Source organism: Gymnoscopelus microlampas (assembly GCF_963454915.1).
Source record: "Gymnoscopelus microlampas genome assembly, chromosome: 19".
In the NCBI taxonomy this organism is placed as follows: Eukaryota; Metazoa; Chordata; class Actinopteri; order Myctophiformes; family Myctophidae; genus Gymnoscopelus; species Gymnoscopelus microlampas.
Window position 1 is genome coordinate 34283648 of NC_139956.1, and position 13496 is coordinate 34297143.

General features: G+C 41.2%; 1 protein-coding gene across 2 annotated transcripts in view; it reads right to left on the reverse strand.

Annotated features, from left to right (window-relative positions):
• Window positions 1-13496, reverse strand: part of LOC311035428 (uncharacterized protein) — a 159599-nt gene that overhangs the window by 2674 nt on the left and 143429 nt on the right. The window contains exons 2-5 of one of the 2 annotated variants that reach the window (XM_084043614.1): window positions 8570-8707; window positions 3713-3805; window positions 1899-3457; window positions 8-169 (exon numbers count right to left, since the gene is read on the reverse strand). In XM_084043614.1, the coding sequence (XP_083899740.1) occupies window positions 41-169; window positions 1899-3457; window positions 3713-3805; window positions 8570-8707 (1919 nt within the window). In that variant the 3' untranslated portion in view covers window positions 8-40. The remainder of the gene's footprint in view (window positions 1-7; window positions 170-1898; window positions 3458-3712; window positions 3806-8569; window positions 8708-13496) is intronic. The other variant, XM_084043611.1, reaches the window with a different exon arrangement.

The window sequence follows — 13496 nt, forward strand, 5'->3', positions numbered from 1 at the left end:
CACCAACCTGGACTGTTGACGGACTCTTCAGCTGTCATTTTCATGAGCAAGGCCACCTGCTGCCGCTCGGAGAGAGGGTGATTCCCGGCCCGGATCCCTGGCATCCCCATACCATTCTGGGTGTTGGTAGGCTCCTTTCTAATGCGCTTCCGCTCCGGACCTTGCTGCTCTGTAAAGAGAGAGGGAAAGACAAAAACAAAATCATGACAATCATGGTTTTAGACCACTTAACTTGGTTGTCATGGTTTAACGGTCCGGGTCCTGCGTCTCTGAAGGATGTTTTTTTTTAAAGAGAGGAGGCATTAAACCAACCATCCCTGTGTCCATGGTACACATACTATATATCCAACTAAATTATGAACAAATTACGATGCAGGGCATTCCTGCACAATATTTACAGTGATGTTAATATTATACTCAGAGCCAAGGTGAATGTGCCTGGGAGTTAGGGCTGGGTATTGCCAACAACCTAGAACACCGATTGCTGATGTTTTGACCAGTATATTGTCAGAAAATTTCCAGTTTCCAAAATCCAAAATGAATTTGAAAAACTTAGTTGATAACATTTAAATAATAAATAATGTTTTGATGGATACATTTAATAGATTGAAGTTTTTTTTTCATGTATATCGTCACTGTCGAGCAGAAACTGATGCTGATGTTTTGTTTTTTTTAAAGCCGTGTCTAACACAGCATTTCCTGCCGTATTGATATGGTAGCCTCTGTATCGATACGATTATCGTCAAGGAATACGATACGATTATTGGCGTATCGATTAATTTAACCCACCCCTACTGGGAGTGGCTACCTCTCTCTACAGCAGCGGTTCTCAACCTTTTCAGGCCACTAAAAAAAATCTAAACTTTTGTTTTAATAACCCTCAGACTTACGTTTAAAACCAATTTATCGATAACAACACACACACACACACACACACACACACACACACACACACACACACACACACACACACACACACACACACACACACACACACACACACACACACACACAAATAACAAAAATGTTGGGTCAATTTTGTATCGAAGCCAAGATAGCCCTAATGTTTACATACATAACAGGGCAGTCATAATATCCATAGTTTATTAAGTGCCAGGAATGCCAGGAAACCAACTACGACCAGTCTATTTATCACCTGAATAGATTCACTCATAGTTACGAATTTTGTATTAGAACAGGAAGCATTTTATGGCATTTTTATAAGTGAGTTTTGGACACTGACCAATCCTGCACCGTGATTGGCCAATAGTCTACAACGCATTGTACACCCCTAACCCTTCCATTGTTAATGCAAATCGATACTTTTGCAAAGTCAGCCAATCACATTACAGCTAGTGTCATCACCACTAACTGTAATGTGATTGGCTATCGAAACACATGACACATGTGCAGCCCTATGAATAGCAGTATGGACTTTAAAAAAAGTAATTTATCCTTTTTTTAAAGTGAGTCATGTTGTGATGACCACACACCGCCCACTTCACACTGGGTGTGATTTTTTAAGACCTAAATACAAATTTAAAACTTCCTTTGACTTTAGTCTTTTTAAGTCATTTATGAAGCCTTTTTTTATTATGAATATTAATGTAATGTTTTTTTTACAAAAAAAGGCAGAAAGTGTTCTGTAACATCCTTTTAAGTGAATCATACGTGGCTGCTGCGTACGTTTAGATTCCTGTCAGATTGTCAAGAAAATACCGCACTGCATATCTAATATGAAAACGAGTACACGACCTAGAGACCTGACGTGAGATATGAGCGTTGGTTACAGCAAGCACACGTCGAAGTGACCATAGAATGTTAAATTGCAGTTAGATCAGCGTACACCCCATTTTTGGTCTGTGCAAGGTTGATAAATGAGGGTCAATTAAACTTACTGAGGTCCTGGAGATCTCCTCCTGTGTACTAGAGATGGTCCTGGGTGGGTCACAGCAGTCAGGTTTCTCTCCAGTATGGATGCGCTGATAAGGCTCCTCTCTAGTGTGAATTCTCTGGTGTACTTTGAGATTAGACAACGCAGTGAACTTTTTCTCACACTGGTCGCAGCTGTAAGGCTTCTCTCCAGTGTGAATGCATTGGCGTTTTTTGTGAGTAGAATATTGAGTGAAGCTTTTCTCACACTGGTTACAGCTGAATGATGGCTTCAGTCCAGTGTGAGACATCTTGTGATATGCGAGCTGATGCGATCTGCGGAACACTTTCCCACACATCTCACAGCAGTAAGGTTTCACTCCGGTGTGAGTTTTCTCGTGTTGTTTGAGAGTAGACCGTGCAGTGAATTTTTTCCCACACTGTTCACAGCAGTGAGGCTTCTCTCCAGTGTGAATTATATAGTGTGTTTTGAGAGCCTTCTTTACAGCAAACCATTTCCCACACTGGTCGCAGCCGTGAGTCTTCTCTCCAGTGTGAACTTTCTGATGTGATTTTAGACAATCCTTACGAGCAAACGTTTTCCCACACTGGTCACACCGGTAGGGCTTCTCTCCACTGTGAATTGCTTTGTGTAATTTGAAAACAGCCAATACACTGAACCTTGCCCCACAATGGTCACAGCAGTAAGGCTTCTCTCCCGTGTGACTTCTTTGGTGTATTTTGAGCCCATACCGTGATTGGTAGCTTTTCCCACACTGGTCACAGTGATAAGGCTTCTCTCCAGTGTGGACTCTCTGGTGTACTTTGAGATGAGACGCCGTACTGAACGGTCTCCAACACGTGACACAGCAGTAAGGCTTCTCTCCAGTGTGAGTTTTATGATGCTGTTTTAAACAACGATTGTCACTGAACTTTTTCCCACATTGGTCACAGCTGTAATGTTTCTCCCCAGTGTGGCTTCTCTTGTGTGTACTAAGGTTAGACGTTTGTCTGAAGCTTTTACCACATTGGTCACAGCAGAAAGGCTTCTCGCCAGTGTGCCTTCTCTGGTGTATTTTGAGTGTAGAGCCTTGTGTGAAGCTTTCACCACATTCGCCACAGCAGTAAGGTTTCTCTCCGGTGTGCACTCGCTGGTGTATTATGAGATGATACAGTCTAGGGAAATTTTTCCCACATTGGTCACAGTAGTAAGGCCTCTCTCCAACATGGATTGTCTGGTGCATTTCTAATCTAGACTTTGCACCAAACCTTTTCCCACACTGGTCACAGCAGTAAGGCTTCTCTCCAGTATGGTTAATCATATGTATTTTCAAGCCTCCAGAATTAGTAAAACCCTTCCCACAAAGTTCACAGCCGAATGGCCTCACTCCAGTGTGAATTCTCTCGTGTATTACCAGGCTAGATTTTTTTGTGAAGATTTTGCCGCATTGTTCACAACTGTAAGGTTTCTGATCTGTGTGAATTTGCTGGTGTACTTTCAGATAATACCATGAAGTGAAGTGTTGTCCACACTGGTCACAGCAATATTGTCTTGGTTTAACTGAGGACAGGGCAGGAGAGGTATCTGAGATAAAAAATAAAATAAAAATAAAGAAAAACAGACCTTACACATTAAAAAGCCAACTTTACACATTAAATCAGCCTTTCAATTCAGAGCCTTCATCACAACAAAAGTCAGTTTTACTTTGAAATATAGAAATGTCTCTGCATCCCAGACTTTTTTTTTTAGGAGAGAGACAAAATAACCATCAATATTATTCTCCAGTTTTACATTATAAGTGAAAGATGAGGGACAACAGAATGAAGTAAATAAACTTACTGAGGTCTCCAGGTTTCTTCCGTTTAATAGAAACAGTCCTGGCTGGAGAATTGCTCTTCATCTTCACCTGCAGTCTGGACTCCATAGACTGATCTGGAATTGCAGAATTTAATTCACATTAATTCAGGATGTACAAGTCAACTGCAACAGACACTATAGTGGGGGAGATACGTAATAGGCTCAGTTGTTCACTTCTGCCAAAAAGTGTGAACATTTGCATAATGGAATCTTTGACGTATGCTGCTGTCAATTCTTGCCGGGTTCCAAGCACTTTTCCCATGAGATCCTGTCGTAGAATGAGAATTAACTCATTCACTGCCAGAGTTTTTTCTGGTAGTGTGCAGCCAGTGCCAGCGTTTTTGAGCATTTTTACTAACCTTTCAATATTTCTCTCCAGGACGATCGACACACAGAGTGTCGCAAAAGACGGAGGAGTGTCACTGCTCCCATCGGGGGGGGAAAGCATGTCACCGCGACCCTCTGTTCTTCAGTTATTGGCTGTTGAATATAGCTTGCACCCGTGCCCCGAACATGAATGTGCAACCCCATTTCCTTGTAAGCGGTGTAACTTGGAAACCCTCTTAGAATCTCATTATGTTGGTGTATTTACCTTTCCTTCTAGTTAACTTAGAAAGGTGATATAAGAGTCTAAGTCTATGTTGGTGATGTCTAGAAATTCATCTTGTTACCATGGTGCAATCATGCCACATTTCTCACTTTGCATAATGTGCATACATTATGAAAGTTATGTCAACGTAGAAAGATGCTCTTTGACTCTCATATGAGAGTCAAAGAGCAACTCTGAGTCCGTTAACATGTCCAGATATTCCTATCTTGTCCTAACTAATTATGTCACCTTTTGTAATTAAGCATAATTTGCATAAATGATGTAATAATGAGGCTGAAACCAGTGTATTGAGAAGGATCAATATATATTCAATCTTACAGTCCAGGTCTGTTCGGATGTCCATAAATTCATCTCTTGTCGTGCAACCTTTCCTTATTAGCATCGTTTGATTTGTGGAAAATGTGCTGACTTTGAACCTGGAACAAGCCTTGAAGAAATCAAACCCTACTAAGCACAAGACACTATTACTTTCAAGTTTCATCATGCACACAACTGAAGCTGAGGATGTCCAGGTCATGGTCACCATGCCAGCAGATGACCTGCCAAGCGCTTGGGTTCCCAGCAAGATGTCTTTGAGGGCTTAGAGGTCAGACCTCCATCACAGCCTACTGAGTTAAATGTCCAGTTATGGACACTACTTCTGGAAATGACCAGTTGCCCTCTGAAAGATCAGAGGCAACAACAGTCCAAGCTTGACCACATCCTGCAGCTGCAACCAGGGTTAAGCATCACAATATACATACCTGGTCAGCTTGTAACTCAATCCTGGCACCTGAGAAGCTTTTGACAGAGGTCTTTGATTGCAGCACTAGCTCATGAATGGCAAACACTCTTGACACAACAGACCAACTGCATAGTCATGGGCAGTCAATGACCGGAAGACTATGATGAGCTTGGTCATGAGACCTGAGACTATGGGTGAAAATGCATACTGTGATGACAGCACTAAAGGCTCAGCATTGGAAAGCGTCTGCTGCCGACAAATTGTTGGCGGATAGCGTCATTCCGTCGGGTCGGGACCTCCATCGACCCGCCGATGAGAAACCGAACTTGCTTGGTCGGTCCCGACTAGACTAGTGCTAAAAATGCTATGTGTGTTTTGTTTTGGTGCGAGTGAAACAAGCGAGCAGGTCTATGAAAGGTCTATGAAAACAAGCCCAAAAGAAGCGACCAGTTTCACCACCTGAGCCCTATTAAATCAGGTATTTTCAAAAAGCCCAAACAAAAGCAACCTGCAATTATAAATATTTACAAGCGACTTTACAGAAAAACAAGCCCAAAGTCGCTTACAATAAGCAGACCTGGCAACACTGGCAAGATCTGGTAGGCCAGTGATGGCATTTGCACAACAATGTGCGGATCAGCCGACTGCTTGTGCTGAACGAAATGCCAACTTTTGCCAACTCTGTTGCAGTCTGTTGTAGTCTGAAGTAGTCTGTTTGGTGGAGAGTCACCTTAAGGGCTACCAGCAACACCATAGAAGATAGTGGGCTTAATGAAGCTAGGAACGAGGGAGGTATATATACCACAACTAGGCATATCCTACAAGGGAAGCACATGAGGAGGGCAGTCCAGGCCCTGTTTGGCCTCTATGTGGAACAATGCTTCCACAGAGTATCCCAACCTGAAGGGTCCATGTGCAGAGTCAGCACAGCTGGTTGACAGAAGCTGTGTTGAGCACATCCATCAAGAGGTTGCAAAGGAGCGGCAGGCCATGATAGCTAGAGTCCAACTAAGTCCTGGACAAGAAAAGAGGCCAATCACATACAGCCCAGCCTGCATGTGTGCGTGCGTGTGTGTGTGGCTCAAAACAAAGCACAGCGCGTAAAGGCACACTTTAAACACTTGGAGGTATTGTCATAATTCTGAGATTGCGTCAGTCAAAAGATAAAAACATTGCTTTCCATTGTAAACTTTGTGAGGGCAACAACTCGCTTTCAGTGTCTACTCTAAGGCATCTCGCTCACACAACGCATGCAGTGAAATCCTCACTGTTCATGTGTCCAAGTAATAGTATGTGACGTACAGTATGCGGAAGTGCCTTTTAGATCTGTGAAGGCTATGGGTCTGTTTGTGTCGGTGATGTGTCACATACTTAACCTATGGGTCAGGTCAGGGGTGCAAATTATCGATGAATTCATTAATTGATAACCTTATCAATCGATTAACAGATTAATTGATAAGCAGCGTTGTCTAGGACCAAAAGGAAAATTCTTGTCCGAAACCGAAAATGAGTGCAGAAACATAATTGCCTTGATGTATATAACATGAACGAGCATCAGCTGTACACAGACACACACACACACACACACACACACACACACACACACCTCCCCTCTGCAGTGCTCTATGGAGTCTCATTTCTCTCCAAAAGCCCTTGAATAGGATGGAATATGATTAAGGATTACTGTGATTATGGTAAATCAACATTTGATATCACACACACCATACCTGTAACTTTCACTAGCCCCCAAAATAAAATACTTAAACAAAAATATATATATTTTTTTTCAAAAATATATTTTTTCAATTGATTGAAAATCGATAATTTTAATCAAATAAATTCTTAACGGTAGTTAATCGATAGATTAATTGTTAACATCCCTAACATTAAGGGAAATGTCCAAAATCACTGGCCCAACCATTGTAACCACTGGCCCAGGACATTCATCAAGTATTGATCCCATAATAAGGAAAAATCCCTTATTTCCCCCTAAAATAAACAAGCAAAAAAAAATAACTTCTGCTGCCTATTCCATATCATATGTAAATATGTATTTTCTATAACTACTACAACTAGCTACAAATAGACACATTAATATAGGCCTAAAGCAAATGTTCATTATGCAAATAATTGTATGATATGATAATCATTCTAAAAGTAACCCAATCTGATTTCCGAATGGAGACATTTGTTGTGTTTAGTTTTTTATTATGCACTGTCTGCTTGTCTGTCATTGTTCAATCTGGGAACCCATCGCCAAATAAAAAGGAAAAACAGCGCCTGCTGTTTTTTTACTCTTTCACTTGGCTCTGGGGGGAGCTAAATGGAGCACCGTGCGCAACGAAACCGGGGTTTTTGGTCTGCCCTCAGCGCTCCACTTCCGGTGGTGCGCTTATGTTTTCATTCCCACTAACAATATTTCTACACGGAACACTAACACCACTTCTCCCAGAGAACATGGATCGTTTTGGTTATAAGCCCACTTGTTTCTATGATGAAAGAGCAAGTTAAAATGTGAATATCTTTCCTGAAGGCACACCCACTTGTAGGCCAGTGCGTACATGTTATGACGAACCCCCCCCCCCCCCCCGACAGATTCAAGCGGAGAGCAGAATCTGTTCTTGAGAGATTAGTCATTGTTAGGAGGTAGAAATATAAAGTTAGGTATAGGCTACAGTACTGTTAGCCCTGCATTGGCCATGGCTTATGCTGGCATAAATAGTACGGCAAATACAATGTAGGCTACATTCCTGCTGCAGCTAAGGCTGAATTAGACCCTGAAGTGTATGATCAGTGTTTCCAGATTTTGCGAGAGAAAAACCAGGTCTATGAAAAGTGACTATTAAAAAAAAGTGAGCACTTAAAACCTACAGTATATGCATCTTGAAAAAATATGTATTTTGTGAGATTTTCAGATGGAAGATAGGGACAAATACATATCAATTTGGGGGTCCATGACATGAAAGTATTTGACAAGAGAACCACTGGTTTAAATAATAATTCAAAAATGTGGAAGCAAGCCCAAATAAGCAACTACACTTTAGAAACAAGCCCAAAAAAAGCCCAACATTTACAAGCAACTTTACAGAAAAAGAAGCCCAAAGTCGCTTAATACAAACATGTCTACTCTACATGTAAAGTGTCTTGAGAAATAATGATTTGACACTTTATTATTTAGACCTGAGGCCGATTCTAAAAACAACTTCTAAAACCTAACCTAAGTTTTCTGAAAACGTTCAAATTCTTACTTGAAAGATGAATACAAAATTATGTTGCTCTATGTACAGTATAGCACCAACTAATGAGACACAGAGGTGGCTCCCGGATTGAAAGGTATAACAACGAATAGGTTACAACAGGTATAAATGGGTTAATAAAATTGAATTTAATTGAACATAGTAAAATAATACATGCCTATTAGACTAAATGTTTACAATGAACATAATAAACAGTATATACCCATTAGACTAAATGTTTATAATAAACATAATAAAACAGTACATACCTATTCTGTGTAACTTGATCACTGGTTTCAACATGGTGGTCTGCATCACTGCTACAACTCTGTTCTTCACACTCTGATGGAAAACTGTAGGATGGCTGTTGTTGCTGGATGTTAAATGCTTCATGATTAGCACCGGGTCTACAAACAAACAACAAAAAATAATAATATTTAAACAATGCCCAGGTCTTTTCATGTCATTCCAATATTGCATTAAACCCCTTAATAAAGTTTAATCAACCCATTATATTAAAGATACATAATATTCATCATTCAACCCATTAGAACGCATCTGTGTAACCACTTTAACCATTATTTTATACTTTGGGCACGATTCAAAAATAGCAGATCTACAAGCTGGTAGCACGAATAATCTTGAAAATGTGTGCATACATTTGTGTACCATTTTTTACTAAAATCTTTGCTTCTGGGAGGGGTCCCTGGAACAACACATTTTGAGATGGGGGTCCGCAGCCAAATAAATATAATTTTTTTGAGTGGTCCTTGACATGACAACGTTTGAGCACCACTGATACATTTGTAGAATCCCCCAGAAGCAAAGATTTGATCGGCTATTTTTGAAAACTTTTTAGCGGTGCCAACCGCTCTACGTTTGACTCTGTCTGCGGGTCCGTCCGTCCGTCCGTTTGTGTGAGCACGGGATGAGCACGGCAAAGAAGCAAACAGCTATAACTTCAGTTTGCAGCATGCCACCAAGTCCAAATTTGGTATGTGGACTTAGACCACCAATAGGGACGAGCATGAATTGATGACGTTATCAAAGAGGGGTCCAGGGACCCCCAGCGCCCGTATGAGCACGGGATGAGCACAGGATTTTAAACAGCTATAACTCCAGTTTGCAGCATGCCACCAAGTCCACATTTGGTATGTGGACTTAGACCACCAATAGGCACGAGCATGAATTGATGAAGTTATCAAAGAGGGGTCCAGGGACCCCCAGCGCCCGTATGAGCACGGGATTTTAAACAGCTATAACTCCAGTTTGCAGCATGCCACCAAGTCCACATTTGGTATGTGGACTTAGACCACCAATAGGGACCAGCATGAATTGCTGAAGCCCCGCCCCCTCTGTCTTCCCATTGGCTGGCCTTCAAACAGCCATAACTCAAGTTCGCAGCATGCTATGGAGTACAAATTTTGTACATGGACTAAAGCCAGCAATAGGGACTAACTGTCATTACTTAAGCCCCGTCCCCTCTGTCTGCCCATTGGCTGGGCTTTAAACAGCCATCATTCCAGTTTGCAGCATGCTACCAAGTACAAATTTGGTAAGTGGACTCAGACCACCAATAGGGACAAACTGAAATGAGCTAAGGCCCGCCCCAAAGGCACCGCTTCCTTGACACAGGGTGTGACTTTTGAATAGCCAAAGAAATCTAAAAATGACAAAGGTTCTTTCCCGGTCTAAATGGGTTAACTAGCTTCATATTAGCATGCATATACATGGAATATTCTGTCTGTCTGTCTGTCTGTCTGTCTCACTGATCGAGTTCTAGTATGAAATCGCACACAACAGTTAACCGTTGTCTTACAGAAGCAATTTTCTCAACAATATGACATCCTATTGAGTAATGTATTGTAATAGTAGAACAACACATACCTATTCTGTGTAAGTTGATCACTGGTTTCAACATGATGGTCTGCTACAACTCTGTTCTTCACACTCTGATGGAAAACTGTAGGATGGGCGTCATTAGGCCTGGGGCCTGATGTATCATGAATAGCTTCGGATCTAGAAACAAAATATAAGAATAATAATTAAAAAACAGCCCCGAATCTATTCATCCCCCAAATCTATTCATCCCCCGAATCTATTCATCCGTCATTACAATCATGCTTCTTTTAATCATCATGATGATGCGTTTTGGTAAATTATTATAAAATGGACGATAAAGTAGGGTATGCTCTAGGAGAGGCGGGATGATTTGATTGACAAGCTACAAAACCAATAGCATTCATTCCCCGCCCCGCTCTTGATTGACAAGCTACCCAACCAATATTGGTCTGGTTGCATTGCGCAGGATATGACGCGATATGAAGCCATATAGAAAGATGGCGGATTTGAAATTCCTGAACAATCGGCTTCATTTGCGGTCTGTAGAAACCAATGGTGTGGCTTTGTCCATTCTTTTTACTGTCTATGGTTCAAATCCCCATAGGGGAATCTAAGATCACGTCATATAAGAACTGTGTTCCAAAAATAAACACACCACCCCGGCATTTCTGTCAGGGGGAAGGCTCTGCATTGTTTATGATATCCATTCATAGTTGGTACAGCCTGTTTCTGGCGAAAATGGAATTAATTCTGCCTTAAAAGTCTTAAGAACTACTACCTCCGGGTCTGAAATCACTGTCCCTACAGCAGCCGTGTTCATGGGAAATGTAGTCTTTCATCATTTTCTTTTCTTTTTTTATGTATTGCGTTTGCAGAAGGCATTCCTTGTGTATTGTTTGTATTTATTTATGATTACCCGCTTGACATGACATCCGGTTTATTAGATTTATTGACTCAACGTCAATTCTGTGAGTTCAATAGGCTTTATGCACAGCAGCCATATTGGAAACAAATTGGGCCCCTTCCTTACTTCCTTCCCAGGTGTTACCAATGATACTAATGAAGGCTCTGTTCCATTCTGGTCAGGGTGCTGATATTGTGCATGTTGGCTCACTAGAAACACTCCATTTTGGTTCCCAAATGGCCCCTTATGGTGGGTGTGTAACTCTGAAAGTGTACAAATGGAACCAAATGGACCCTTACGGGTCCATTTGGTTCCATTTGTACACTCTCAGAGCTATGGAGGTCCTTGAAAATAAGACAACCACTATGCCACACTAAATGGAACAGAGCCTTAATTAGTATTATTGGTAACACTATGCCCCGTAGACACTCCAAATTGGAGTGTCTACGGGGCATAGTGCTGAAAGTCCCTGTGTCAATGGGGCGTGAACCCTACAACTCTCGTAGATTGAAAACGTCAGAATCATAAATACGTCTACTGAACAGTGAACATTGCTCACCTTTTACCGAGGCAAAGAAATCCAGGTCCTACTGTTAGTGAAACGCTGCTACCCGATAGATAGATAGATTACGACGGACCAGAGCTTATTGGTTACTGATTACCGTCTTTTGGATTAATATATCACTGTCCTACATCGGAATGATTTACTGCCCTTTGGTTCAACTGGTTGCCTGCGCGACGGGCGCGTCCCCGACGCAAACGAGCCTTAAATGGCCTTTCCCACCGGATAACGTAACTTGGCAACGCCCCCTTTTGTGACTAGTGGTGTAAAGTAGTTGCTAAGTACATGTACTCAAGTACTGTACTTTAAGTACACTTTTGAGGTATCCTTTTGCTTTACTGGAGCATTTCCCTTTTTGCAGTCATTTTACTCTACTAAGAGACAAATATTGTACTTTTTTTACTCCACAACAATTATTTGAAAACTTTAGCTACTTACTTTTTGATTGTGATTATTATTACAAAACATACATTTATCACTTCACATTGGCTGTTTGAAAATAGCAGATCTACAATCTAATGACGCGTTGTGAGCTTGTAGATCTGCTATTTTCAAAAGCTTTTTATACATTTGATGTATTTGAAAACTTGTGAAATGCTTTCGGTACTTTAAAGTATATTTTGATGCCAATAAAACTTTTACTCAAGTAAGTTTGAATTACCGGACTTTTACTTGTAACCTATACTTTACTTGTTTCTAGCAGTATTTATACTTTTACTTAAGTAAGACATTTGAGTACTTTTTCCACCACTGTCTGTGACGCACGCGCCTCTCTCACATACGTGGTGGGAATTGGGAAAGGCCAGTGCGCGTCCCCGTCACTACCTAGAATAAATAAGGTCACTACAGCTGATGTTGTTTCAGGAAGTAGGCGGAGCTTACCTCCCTTCGTCAATTCTTAAAGGGATAGTTCACCCAAAAAAATAATAACTTTTTTTCTATCTATTAGTCACGCCATGGAGACTTGAATTCATGGATATTTGTTTTTGTTTTTGTCGCATTCCTAAGCCCATAATTTGATGACCAGCAATTAAACCGGTAGGCAGTGGTTCCGGTAGGAAGACTCTTTGTGTCTCCTACCGGAACCGCTTTATTGGCTTATATCTTTCAACATGCAAATGTATACAGATGAATAGAAACAATTCTGACAACTAAGAAAAACATATTGTGAATATTTCATGATTCCGATGATCAGGCAAATACAGTGTAATAATTTTGACAGGATTAGTTCCAGAGCCATTAGAATGATTTCAGTGAATTAAAACACAAGTAAAGTTGATGTGAATGTGATACAGTTGGTTTTTATTTTGTCTCTTGGGTAGCCTACTACAACAAACTGGATGATGGCCTGGTCTGGAGGTGATTAGCACTCTCATCTATCAAACTATAGGTACATACAATTTCACCTAGAAATGATGAACAAATGGAGGAGGGATGATTGAGGGGTTGATCTATCAATTCAATTAAACCTTCACGCCAACTTAACCATTTCTAACCAAAAACTTAAATCTAAACTTACATATCTATAACCTAATGCCTAAACTTAAATATCTATAAACTACCTAAATATAAACAACTCTATTAAACCTAATTACTTAGTTATGCCTGACACCCTTAACAGGGAATAGGCCGTGGCCGTCGACCATGGACCTCCAGAGTTCTCGGTCACTGGCGTTCTTTTCTATCTGTGACCAGGACAGCTCGATAGGTGGAAGGTGCATCCCAGTCTCTTGGTGTCTGCCTGGAGACCCCCCGCCAGGTGTTTTTGGGCCGGCCTCTGTTTCTCTTCCCCTGAGGCCCTCAGGGGAAGAGAAACGGAGGGTTAGGGTAACCACCAGACAGGCTCGGACTTGGAACCCTCAGGCTGAGGGTTCCAAGTCCGAGCCTG